At 36.6% G+C, this 14,056-nt stretch overlaps 1 protein-coding gene across 1 annotated transcript; it reads left to right on the top strand.

Moving 5' to 3' along the window:
- The first annotated feature begins 801 nt into the window (after window positions 1–801).
- LOC110879488 (ent-kaurene oxidase) lies at window positions 802–13,623 on the top strand. Its single transcript, XM_022127947.2, has 7 exons — window positions 802–952; window positions 6,588–6,748; window positions 6,856–7,017; window positions 7,107–7,247; window positions 12,255–12,509; window positions 12,602–12,958; window positions 13,046–13,623. Exons 1-7 carry the CDS (start codon window positions 802–804, stop codon window positions 13,352–13,354), a joined length of 1,536 nt encoding a protein of 511 aa, XP_021983639.1. The 3' UTR covers window positions 13,355–13,623.
- The last annotated feature ends 433 nt before the right edge of the window (window positions 13,624–14,056 follow it).

The following is a 14,056-nucleotide window of genomic DNA, read 5'->3' as shown; positions in this document are numbered from 1 at the left end:
ATTTGAAGTTTTTAAGTAAGAAACTTGACCCGGATTGTTATGATTCTCGTTTCTGAAGCTTGTATGGAATCTTGTTTCTGATTCGGTTGTTGATTGTTGGTTGCAGGTCTATGTTAAATGATGAACCGCAGCTTTGTCCCTATTGCAGTCAACCTTTTTCAGGTAAAAGATGCAGTGGTTGTTGTGGTGGTGAATGGCGGTGGCAGTGGTGGTTGAGGGTGGTGGCTGGAGGTGGCAGTGGTGGTGAATGGCGGTGGCAGTGGTGGTGTAGGGGTAATATTACAGAGTAAACAAAACACAGGTGGTAAAATAAAATGGTAAAATAGTCATTTCACCACCAAGTCAACAGATCAGTCAACAAAATTGAGCTTGGGGATAAGGTTACGACATAACAGCAAACAGTGGGGGGTAAAATTGCAATTATTTTCTTAGGAGGTAAGGGTGTCAATCACCCCAAACCCCAAGGGGTAAAATTGCAGTTTACTCTATAAAAAATTGTCAAAGTATTAATAAAAATACTAAAAGAAAAAAGAGAAAAAAAAGTCAGAACACTGGTTACACGTAATTTTAATATAGATAAACGTGTAATATACTATTATATGTATTTGTTTATTAATTATTGGACCGGAAAGCCATCAAGCGAAGACAAAACATTTCTATATTAATTAATGGACCGGAAAGTATCAAGGACCCACACCACAGTGGATCTTTGCCTGATCAATATTATATATGAACCCACTTTCACACCCCTAACTCACGTGTCTTCTTGGTCTTTTCTCTAGGAAAACAACATAAGGCCGGATGGATGTGCAAACGGTGAGATCAGCGGCAGTAGCATTCGGTGGCCCGGCGGCAGCCGTTGTCGGTGGTGTTTCTCTCTTGTTCCTAAAGAGTGTTCTTTCACATCAAGGCGGTGGTGGAAGTAATCCCAATCATCTACCTTTTGTCCCTGGTACTCTCTATTCTCTCTGTCATTTGAAGTTTGCATTTGTACATTTTGTAACTTTGTGTTTTTTAAATAATTTTCAAAATTTTGTTATAATTTCGACAGTTAAGGCTTTGTGGGCTTGTCCTAAGGTAAATAATGCTGTCATATAGGCGAAAGACGTGCACGGATGGTTTCATTTTTTACCTTTTGTTAAGCCTGTAAACGAACCGAACGTTCATGAACTGTTCATGAACTTGTTCGGCGGAAAGTTCGTTTATGTTCGTTTATTTAATAAATGAACGAACACGAACAAAAAATTTGTTCGTTTAATTAAATGAACGAACATGAACACACCTTGTGTTCGTTCATTTATGTTCATGAACATTCGTTTATGTTCGTTCATTTATTTCGTGAACGTTCGCTTAATTTATGTTTGTTTATGTTCGTTTAATTTTTAGTAAATACATAAATAGTATATTTACATAAATATTAGGTTTTCTAACTACTTATATAAATATAACTAATTAGTATATCTATGAACCCTAATTTAGATGTTTTTTCGGATGAACTGTAATATATTACACTTGTTTGTTCAATCATGTTAATTTATGTTTTATGTTTATTCAAATATGTTCACTTAATTTTTTTGTTTATGTTCGTTTGTGTTCGTTAATATTCGTGAACTGGTCGTTTAGTCTTTAAATGAACGAACATAAACGAACACGAACATGCCCGATTTCTTAATGAACGAACACGAACAAAAAAAATTTGTTCGATTATATGTTCGGTTAAAGTTAAATGAACGAACGAACACGAACACGCCTATGTTCGTGTTCGTTCGGTTCATTTACAGGCCTACCTTTTGTCTAGGTGTGTTATGTGAATGGTGTTTGGGATTGCTTTATTTCATAATTTTTGTCTTATTAACTTTTTGAAAAGTTAAAAAAAAAGTTGTTTGTGATTACTTATGTTAGGAGAGAATAAATTAATAGTCACAATTTCTAACTTATTAACTTTTGAAAGAGATTAAAAAGGAGTTAAAATAAGGAATCCCAAACCCCCTCTAATAAAATGATCGCTTTGTATATAAGTTGTTCACTATGCGTTGGGGGGGGGGGCAAAAAACACACCGAACGACAAGCAGACATAAAATCGTCGAACTATGTAAACCCGTTGCAGTGTGTTAATGCGAAAAATAAGTCCGAAACGTAAAACGTATAAAAGAATAAGTAAGTTGATCTAGGACCCGTGTTTTGTGACGAACCTGTCAAACGATGAAAAATAGACGCGTTGTGACAGGCTTTGTCAAACCGGAAAAAGTAGACAAAAAACGTTGAACCCCAAACGCAAGTTATGGCGTGTTAGCTCAAAATTTAGAATGAAACGTATAACGAGAAACTGATCGACCTATACAAACTGTTAAAAAAACCTATGCGATACCTACCAAACTAGAAAAATATATATAAACTTTTCAATTTTTTTCTTCTCATTTGACGACTATAAACATATCTCCTTCTTTATTTCCCTATAACGGCCAGTGGGACGATATTAAAGGCGTTATCAAGCCCCGTAATGCTCCTATATCGTAATTACACGCATGCTCTAAGATCTACTTAAATGTTAATCCACTTTAATATATATGAAATACGAATTATATAATAAACCCGTAGATAATATAATATTAAAATAGTATACATACCTTTTGATCACTAAACATGAGAAGCTACACGAATGGTTCAAACTAATGCATATAAATTTAGGTGGCATATAGTATATATAAATAATGGTTTTAATCGATAAGTACTTAACATTGATAGAATCAACAAGTAACATGAAATATGAAGCTCGGGTTAGGTCTATGTATTAAACGAGTTTATTTTTACGCCGAATATTTTTACGTCGAAGCTTGTTTAAGCTTGAGTTGATTCGAGATTTTAGTAAGCCAATCTCAAGTAACTTACAAGTGGCTCGGTTATTTACACCCCATATTTAAAAATTTTAATATGCTATTTAACTTTGCACATTAGATTTTAGTAATCCGACTATTTTTCAGTTGATCAATAATAATTCCAACTGATAATATTTTTACTAGTCCTAACTTTCTAACTATTTTTTAATGAACACTCGTTAAAAAACTTTACCTAGTTAGTTTTTTTTCTGATGTAGATATGTGAGAAGAAAAAATAATTTGTTTATGTCAACATCATAATCCACATTAGTAAAAAACAAAAACAATTATTTTTTTCCACCTCATATGTCCAGGACAATAAAAACTATCCATGTCAGTAAAAAAAACTAATTGAGTTAAAAATTTTGAGTGAGAGTCCATTCAATAAAAAGTAGTTGGAAAGTTGAGATTGATAATAAAGAATATTCTTAGTTGAGATGGGGTACTGAGGGCATGTTTGGCTAAGCTTTTTGAAACAACTTATTGACTTATTGGCTTTTGAGAAGTCATGTCTAAAAAAACTTAGCCAAACATGCCCTGAGAAATGATTCAATTATTAAAATTCAGTTTCCTTTATTTTTAAACTAGCTTACTGCCATAAATAAATGGTCTGCGCTATTAGGGTGTAAGGAGTGGTTAAACACTTTGGAGTGGTAAACTAAAAAACCGACCAATCAGAGCATTCCATGTCAATCAGTGAAAAGTGTTTAAACTTTGGTGAAAAGCGTTGGCAATGGTTTAGACATTTGATAAAGTGAAATTTTTTTTTTTAAAAAGGAAAAAATGTGATTGGTTGAGAGATGGAATGGACCCCACCCACACACCCCCTCTCTCTTTCCTTCCTCCCCTTACCGATTCGGCATGCCCCCACCGATTTGGCAAACTTTGGTGATTAAACACTTGTTGGCGGTGGTGTTTACCACTCGGTAAAGGGGTTTGCCACCCTTTACCGATCACCACACCGTACACCCTTAGATTTAAAGTGAAGTTGAAGACACCCCACTCCTGGGTGTTTTGTGCCATGTGGCAGTCCAGTCAGTAATGGGGTGTTATGGAACGTTTTTATAAAATGGGTGTAGTGGGGATGTGGACATTATGTTAAAAGGGTTGTAATAGAATTTAAATAAAAAAACTTCAAAAATTGTTATTGGCTAACCAAAAAGAGATGCACGATGATTGATCAAAGAATTAGAATTTCAGCGTGGAAAAAACACCCAAATTCATGTCCGCTACGGGTGTTCTAATAAGATTAAATCACACAGATGATTTCTATAGAATATATAGATCCTGGTTATAAGGGCATACGGTGTGGTTTCGGTAAAACCACTTTACCGAAGTGGCAAACCAATGCCAACTATGTTTGCCGAACATCATTTGCCGAAATGGTTGGAAAATCGGCGAGTGTATGCCCAGTGGCGAAGCTTGACGCTTTCGACAGGGGGGTCGGAAACATATATATCGAAAAATTTCTATAGAACCGGGGGGTCAAAAATGTATATACCCAAAAATTTCTATACGAAAACTACACTATCGAACGAAAAGTTCGGGGGGTCGGGCGCCCCTCCCGGCCCCTTCAAAGCTGCGCCTCTGTGTATGCCGATTCGGGAAGAGGGAGAGATGTGAGAGAGAGGGTATTGTGGGGTGGGGTCCAATCCAATCTCAACCAATCACACCTTTTTCCTTTTTAAAAAAAAAAAAATAGTTTACCACTTCACCAAGTGTCTAAACCATTGCCAACATTTTGAGCATAGTTTACCACTTTGACATGGCACACTATCATTGGTTGATTTTTTAGTTTGCCACTCAAAGTGTTTAACCACTCCCTACACCCTAATCATTAAGTATATAAAATTGTCAGGATTAACAAAATAATTACTTTAATTCATGCGTATGGTTTTTGCGGCTTCATACGCTTCACATGTTAATTCCCTTTTATACACTAACATGTGATTCCCTTTTATAAGAATCACATGTTAATTCCCTTTCATACGCTTCACATATGGTCCCTAAATCAATTTTATAAACATATATTCAAAATAAAAGAATTTTGATTCTTATATTTCTAATAAATATTATTTATTGTAACTATTTTATACTAATAACATTGAATATAAGAAACAAAAAAAATGAAAGCTGTTAATATATTATAAATTACTAGTTTATAGACCCATGTATTACATGGGTTTTAGGATACACCATGATTGTAAAAGTCCCGTCTAGGCTCCGAGTACTCGCTACAAGTTAGGTTGTCGAGCCCCGAGTACTGTTCCCCTAGGCTAATTACTCCCCGAGTAATCTCCGTCTAGGCCGAGTATTTCCCGAGTACTCTCAAATCCGACTAGGGAGCGTCTAGCGACTTTTGCAACCATGGGATACACACATGGAGTTGATCGAGTTATTTGGGGAAATAAATGTGTTTTCCATTTATATAAACTTGAATGAGTTTTTTTTTTTTTAAATAAATATGTTATTGTTGAGGTTCATTGCGTTTGAAGGACATAACCATTACAGGTTTCAAATTATTTTTTATGTTTCATATTATTTCTTGCATCACACAATTTTAATATGAATACATATAACCATAATATGAACTATACATACGAACTTAAAGAAAATATAACATTACTCATTTTAAATATTTTAAATTTTAATATTTTAAATGATGCGTTTGCGAAGTAAGAATTTTGTTTTTGAACACAAAATACATAGTATATTTTATTTCAAATTAATATTTTCTTATTTTATTAAGTGTTATCAAAGTAGAAAATGAAATGGAATTAGTTCATAATCTAAGATTATATATATTAAACAAATATATATTGTTTATACTTATCTTTAACATCTGTGAAAATGATAATAACAAATTATAAACTTGATAAGGTTTTAAATTTTTTGTTACGTCAAATAGTGATGGGTGTACAAATTTTTGGTTATTACATCTTCTTTTGATAAATATATCTTTATTTATTAAAATAGAGATTTTATATTAAAGTATGGGTAAGTAGATAACTAATATTAATTATTAAGAATTAAGAATATTCAATAGATATAAATATGATTATAAGATTATTTCTAATATATATTAAATTCATTCATTTAATAGTTTTTATATTAATTTACTTATTATTTATTATATAGTTGAGGTAGCATAATAAATTGACACATAACATTTTGATAAAATACTTTTTATAAGAGAATGCCATTTGGCATTAAAGTTACCTTTTTATTTTTTATTTATTTATTTTTTTGAATAGCAAATTTGGATCACTGACGAACCACTGGAGTATCATCGTGCCACCAAGGGTACCACCCGATCATATCCATCTTCACTAGGCATAATGCCTATACACCAATTCAGGATGAAACCCAATAAATATGAGAAAACCCCCTTGTGGGAATTGAACCCATGACCTATTGGTCCCAAAATTTTATCCCACCCGAAAATACCACTAGACTATAAAGCCATGAATAGTTAGTTACCTTTTTATTAGTACTAAATTATAGATTGTATCCACAATACTTTCACTAATTTAAGATTTGAATAGATATTATTCATTAACATTAATTTCCTTGAATGAAGATTAACAAAATGTGCATATAGGATGAACACCAAGGGCTTGTTGAGGGGTTGAGTCTCATTGTACATGTAAATTAAGAAGCAAAATAAGAAATTAATCATATTTACACCCTTTTATGCCTTTGGTTATGCAGTGGTTCCAGGGTTGCCATTGTTGGGGAATCTGCTTGAGTTGAAGGAGAAGAAACCATACAAGACTTTTACAAAATGGGCAGAAACTTATGGCCCTATTTACTCCATTAAAACGGGAGCCACCTCCATGGTTGTCATCAACTCCAACGATATAGCTAAAGAGGTACTACACCTATCTTATGAAATAATGTGTGTTAAGATGTTGTAATGTCATTGGTTCAATCTATAATCGTTGTTATAGTGATATCCTAATTTCATCTGATATTGTAGGCTTTCGTCACGAAATTCAACTCAATTTCAACAAGAAAGCTTTCTAAGGCATTAACGATCCTTACTGATGATAAAGCCATCATAGCAATGAGTGATTATGACGACTATCACAAGACTATCAAACGACACATCCTCACCAACATGCTAGGACCAGCTGCTCTGGTTGGTGCTCGTTATTATATAATCCTTAAATATGTGTTGTTTGTGCCCATTAGGTTATATTTACAAAATCTAATGTTGAATAATGGCAGAAGAAGCACCGAATCCATAGAGACACCATGGTGGAGAATTTATCAAATCGACTTCATGATCTGGCACCGAATTCTCCACATGAAGCAGTGAACCTCCGGAAGATTTTCCAATCTGAACTTTTCACATTAGCATTGAAACAAGTGAGTTCTTCCGAGCCTTATTTTTCAATCCAAAGAAGTATGAACGATTTGATAAAATGATGTAAAACGTCAACAAATAAAAGACCGATAAAGAATTCTCAAAGAAAGTTAGTTAATTTTTAATGCGTAAGCGGTATTATAAGATCCCTTTTTTAGGGAATTCTAAATTTGGCAGGTTTGCCAAATTTTCATAATTAAAAACAATAAACTGAATATTTGTAAAATCACAAGTGTATATCAAGATTCACACTCAATTTCTGGATACTTTATTGGTGAACAAAAGCTGCTATAAATAGCATAACAGACACGATCAGGAGCACCAACGTTCTCCTCAATACTCGCAACAAACAGACCCATGACTCCACGAACTAAACACCAGTTTGATCTTATCTTGATTCACTAATTCCCTCAAGTAATGATAACGGACATCAATGTGCTTGGTTCTCTTGTGAATTACTGGATTCTTAGATAACTTTATAGTCGAACTGTTGTCACATATTATTTCAACAGTACCAACTGATCGACCTTCCAGCTCCTCCAGCAACCCCTTTAACCAAATCACATGACAAGCACACAATGTAGCACCCACATGTTCTGCCTCGGTACTTGACAGAGTAAAAATCTCTTGTTTCTTTGAACTCCAGCAAGCATTACCCAGCAAACAGACATATCCCGAAGTACTTTTCCTATCTTCCTTATCCCTTGCATGGTTGCTATCAGTATAAACCTGCAACTTACCCTTCGGTTCATACAATAAGCCATAATCATACGTACCTTTGATGTATCTTAAAATCCTTTTTCCCAGCTTCAAGTGCTCCTCTCTTGGATCAGACATAAATCTTGAAATAAAACAAACAACATAGATCAAATCCGGACGTGTCACCGTGAGATACATCAAACTTCCCACTAATCTCTTGTACTCAGTTCCATCTACCTCTTTCCCCACACCTACCTTTGTCAATACAGTACCAGGCACAATCGGATTTCTAACAGGATTACCTTCCCACAGATCAAATCGCTTCATAATGTCCTTTGCATACTTCTTTTGGCAAATTCCAATCCCAGCCTCACTTTGAACCACCTCTACTCCTAGGAAGTATCTCATTTTGCCCAAGTCTGTCATTTTAAATTCCTGCATCATGGACCTTTTGAAACTGTTGCACATCACCTCATCATTACCAGTATAAATCAGATCATTCACATAAAGGCTAGCAACCACAACTTTATTCCACACCTTCTTGATAAACAGCGTGTGATCATAACAGCTCTTCTTGAATCCTTCCTTAAGAAAGTACATCTCAATATGTTTAAACCAAGCTCTTGGGGCTTGTTTTAAACCGTAAAGAGCTCTTTTGAGTCTATAAACTTTGTTTTCTTCACCCCTCTTGACAAAACCCTTGGGCTATTCAACAAACACTGTTTCCTCTAATTCTCCATTAAGGAAAGCGCTTTTTGCATCAAGCTGATACACCAACCATCTGTTCTGAGCAGCCACTGCTAGAAGACTACGTATTGTATCCCAACGAGCAACAGGGGCATAGACCTTGTTGTAGTCTATTCCTTTCCTTTGAGCATATCCTTTCACCACCAAACACGCTTTAAACTTATCTACTTCTCCCTTTTCATTCAATTTCGTTTTGTAAAGCCACTTCACCCCGATCGGTTTGACATCTTTTGGAGCTTCAACCAACTCCCATGTGTTGTTTTCTTCAATGGATTGAATTTCGACCTTCATAGCATGCAACCATTTCTCATCTTTAGATGCTTCTTCAAAATTAACAGGATCTTCAGAGAAGCTGTACATGACCAATTCTGCTTCATCCTCCGAAAACCCTTCTCCACTCTCGTAATCCTGCAACTGAACATGTGTAGTAGTTGTTCTAGTTGATGTATGACCACCACCAACTGTATGCGTGTCATTTTCATCACCTGTTTGGGTGACCGTAGTACCTGCATCTTCACTAATCTCTCCACTCTCAATGTTATCTGATACACCTTCCTGAGATCGAGTATTTTGCGGTGTTGGATCATGATCACCGTTACTTGATTCTCCATTGTGTACTACTTCACCAGCCAATTCATTATCTGGTATCACCATTTCATGTGAACCAAACTCTTTGATCTTCCAATCCCACTTTTGGTCCTTTTCAAATACTACATCTCTGCTGATCGCAATTCTTTGTTGAATTGGATCGTATAACCTATAAGCTTTGGACTCTTTACTTATACCCAAAAAGATGCATTTGTGACTCTTATTATCCAGTTTAGTTCGTAACTGAGGTGGAATGAGAACATACCCAATACACCCAAAGATTCTAAAATAGTCCACATTTGGTTTATTCCCAGACCACCTTTCTTCAGGAACTTCATTTTCTAGTGCTGCGGTGACACACCGGTTTAGAACATGACACCCCCACGAGGCTGCCTCAGACCATAACCACTTAGGCAGTTCCTTTTCGATTAAAAGACAACGGACCATGTTCAATAAGGGCTTGTTACGCCGTTCTGCCACTCCGTTTTGCTGTGGAGTGTAGGCAGCAGTAAGTTGTCTTTTAATCCCATGAGTTTCACAGAAAACATTAAACTCATTGGATGTAAATTCTCCACCTCTATCACTTCTTAGGGATTTAATTGTTAACCCGGTTTCATTCTCGACCAAAGCTTTAAATCTCTTAAACATTTCAAAACTCTCACTTTTCTTTGACAAAAAGTACACCCACCCCTTTCTTGTAAAGTCATCAATCAGAACCATAACATACCTTTTGCCACTGTGAGAGACTGGAGTAATCGGCCCGCACAGATCCGTGTGAATCAGCTCCAATTTGTTTGTTGCTCTCCAGCTACTCCTCTTTGGAATGATTTCCCGCTGCTGTTTTCCCTTGTTGCAGACTTCACACACCTTTGATTGCTCTGCAATTTGGGGTAAACCTTCCACTAAGTGACGATTTTGCATAGTTCTTATCGACTTGTAGTTCACGTTGTCCAAGTCGCTTGTGCCATATATGGGAGTTACTTTCTTCATCAATCTTACAAAACTTGCCAACTGTGGGTTTCACTACGCCATCCACTAGAAACATTCGGTTTTGAGTCATCACCGAAGTGGCTAATAGGCCCCTTTCAGGGTGATAAAGCTTACAAGTTCCTTTCTTGATAATAATAGTCAACCCTTTCTCTTGTAGTTGACCTAGGCTCAATAAGCTGGATGTAAGTTCTGGCACATAGTAAACTCTAGTGATTATTTGAACCACCCCTTCAATTTCCAGCCTGGTGTCACCTATGCCTTTCACTGTCAAACGAAGATCATTCCCCAACTTGACACTGTGATTGAACCCTTCATCTAGTCTTGTGAACCAATCCTTACTTCCTGTCATATGATTTGAACAAGCCAAATCCAAAAACCAAATCCCCTTCTTTGGTTCTTTGGTAACATCGACATGTGCCATAAGAAGTAAGTCTTCACCCTCATCAAACTCCGTGTAGTTCAATGCTTTGCCTCCATTTGGACATTCATACTGAAAGTGCCTAGTTTATGGCAATTATAGCATTCGACCTATGACTTATCAAAATCCGGGCGAGATCTTCCACGTTCACGCCCTCTTCCTCTACTTGATGTCATCCTCCCTTGTCCTCTTCCACGTCCTCCGCTCGAGTCATTCTCCGTCTTCAACACTTGATCATCATATGTTTTTCTAGTCAACTTTTGCTCGTGTACCAATAAGGAACTTTGAAGCTCATCAACGGATAGAGCATCAATGTCCTTGGATTCCTCAATGGTACAGACGACATAGTTGAAATTCTCTGTGAGGGAACGCAAAATCTTTTCAACGATTTTGACATCTGATAATTCTTCTCCAAAATTCCGCATATTATTTGCCACCGTCATGACTCTTCGAACATATTCAGTGAGTGTCTCTCCTTCCTTCATTACTAGCAGCTCGAAATCTCTTCTCAACCGCTGCAATTGGGCTCGCTTCACTCGTGCATTCCCCTGATAATTGGTCTTCATTGCCTCCCAAATTTGCTTGGCTGACTCTTTCTGAGTTATCATTCTCAGAATCTGCTTGTCAATCGACTGGTACAAGTAGTTCTGAGCCTTCAAGTCTTTCAACCTCATCACCTCCAAATTAGTTCGCTGAGTAGGAGTCAATTGTTCTCCTTCCCTGGGTTCTTTGAAACCGTGGTCGATTGCAACCCAGTACTCCTTCGAGCGTAGCAGAGTTTCCATGACCAAACTCCAATGGTCATAGTCGCCGTCAAAACGAGGAACACTTGGAACTTGAAAATTGAGGTTTCTTCAGCCATTGTCACACAATGAACACTCTCAATTCCGTCCCAGATTGCTCTGATACCACTTGTAAAATCACAAGTGTATATCAAGATTCACACTAAATTTATGGATACTTTATTGATGAACAAAAGCTGCTATAAATAGCATAACAGACACGATCAGGAGCACCAACGTTCTCCTCAATACTCGCAACAAACAGACCCATGACACCACGAACTAATGACTCCGTAAACCCTAGCGAAAAGACTGGAAAGACACGAATAAACAAACAGACTACTTGCATGGGCCATAAACTGGACTCATGCTAGACTCACACATGGGCTTATAAGCCCATTATTACACAAACCTAAAGCTAATAAACCTTCAATATTGAAAACAAAATTATAAAAAGTCGGGTAAGTGATGTCAATCAACCATTTATCCGTTTTAGGCTAAAAGTGAAATGAGTGAAGATTGCAAAATTTAGGAACAATCCATAAACGAGAACCCTAATGGATGGAATTCGGGTCTGATGTTTGGGCCAAACCGCCTATGACGATCCGGTTGGTCAAAACATTTCCATTCACTGGTTATGGGTCCTATAACTCCAATCCTACACCTTGTTATGGTAGTTTGAAGTTTAGGCCTTTCTACCATGTTTTTCTTGCCCCACTGGTCTAAATAAGAGTTTGTCAACCCTTGGACCAGCTTCTCATAAACTTAATTATATGAATTTGTAGACATTTGGGAGGGATATCGAAAGCATTTATGTGGGTGATCTTGGAATCACAATGACAAGAGATGAGGCATTTCAAGTTTTGGTGCTTGACCCAATGATGGGTGCCATAGAAGTTGACTGGAGAGACTTCTTCCCGTACCTTTCTTGGATCCCAAACGTCAACTTCGAAACGAAAATCGAACAAATGTATATACGAAGAGAGGCTGTGATGAAAGCCCTTATTCAACAACATAAAAGGAGAATAGATTCCGGGGAGGTAAATTAGTAAATCATACCACTTCATTATCTCATTACGATTTATTAATTGAATTCTATGTTAACCTGGCTTATGTTTTCCCTACAAATCAGAATCTAAATAGCTACATCGATTACTTGTTGTCTGAAGCACAAGGGTTAACCGAGAAAGAACTCATAATGTCACTCTGGGAACCAATTATCGAAACTCCAGACACTACTATGGTCACCACAGAATGGGCAATGTATGAACTTGCAAAACACCCCAAGAAGCAGGCTCGTTTATATGAAGAAATCCAAAGTGTTTGCAGGTCCGAAAAGATCACAGAGGAGAAGTTGTGTATGATGCCGTATTTAGCGGCTGTTTTTCATGAAACTTTGAGAATGCATAGTCCTGTTCTGATAATCCCATTAAGATATGTGCACGAGAACACAGAGCTTGGAGGGTACCATGTTCCTGCTGGGACCCAGGTTAGTTTAGATGCCCCCATACTATGATTAGGAAAATGAATAAATCTTAAGTAAGTGTTGGCTAAAGGTAAATGATATGTTTTGCAGCTCGCTATAAACATATACGGGTGTAATATGGATCCTGAAATCTGGAAGGATCCTCAAGACTGGAACCCAGAAAGATTTCTTTCAGAAACTGAACCCATCGATTTGCAAAGAACAATGGCGTTTGGAGGGGGGAAAAGAGTTTGTGCTGGGGCTATGCTGGCTATGTTGATTGTGTGTGTCTCCATTGGTAGAATGGTGCACGAGTTCGAGTGGAGCCTTAAAAATAACACGGGAGACGACATTAATACGCTTGGGCTCACGACACAGAAACTTAATCCGATGCTTGCGGTTATCAAGCCCCGAAACTAACAATATGGAAAAACTAATAAGACTACGGCCTACCTATATATGATGTACGTGTTTTTGTGATTCATATGTCGAAATGTATCAAACTAGTGGGATTCCACACACTACGAGACGGGCTTTTGTTCGGTGCAGTACGGTTTATTTCACTATAAGTGCAATTAGTGTATTATGTATAACAATTAACATGTGCTTTACGTCGATAAAAACCATAAAAACGAATACCAGTATCAGAACCGATGTTTGGCTGATATTGATTCATTTCATCATAGTACCAGTGTTATACCGGCACACGATATAGCTTCCAATGCCAAAAAATACTCTATTCCAATGTTGTTCGGACAATATCAGTTTGGTTTGTCAAGGTAAAGAAAAGAAAAATAAATTTCTCTGACTAGTTTGATCTTAAACAAAACTTTTATTTAGACGTAGATAATAATAAATATGTCACAACAGGATACACAAAATTTTATAATTATTATATTATGTTACTAGAATGATGAAAACGTTAAACGACGTCACTTTATTTAAAAAACTAAATGGTTGGGTAGCTTTGATAACTTGTAAGTTTGTGTTTGGATCACTTGTACGTCAAGGTAAAGATAAAAAATCAATAGCGATTCACCCACTCGATTTTGAATAAAACTATTATTGAACCCATCCAAAAAAATCACAACGGTGACTATGTTGACTCCGCCCGGAAACCAC

This window comes from Helianthus annuus, chromosome 9, assembly GCF_002127325.2.
Source record: "Helianthus annuus cultivar XRQ/B chromosome 9, HanXRQr2.0-SUNRISE, whole genome shotgun sequence".
NCBI classification, from domain to species: domain Eukaryota; kingdom Viridiplantae; phylum Streptophyta; class Magnoliopsida; order Asterales; family Asteraceae; genus Helianthus; species Helianthus annuus.
Note: the sequence above shows the minus strand (reverse complement) of the source record. Positions and strands in the feature narration are given on the sequence as shown.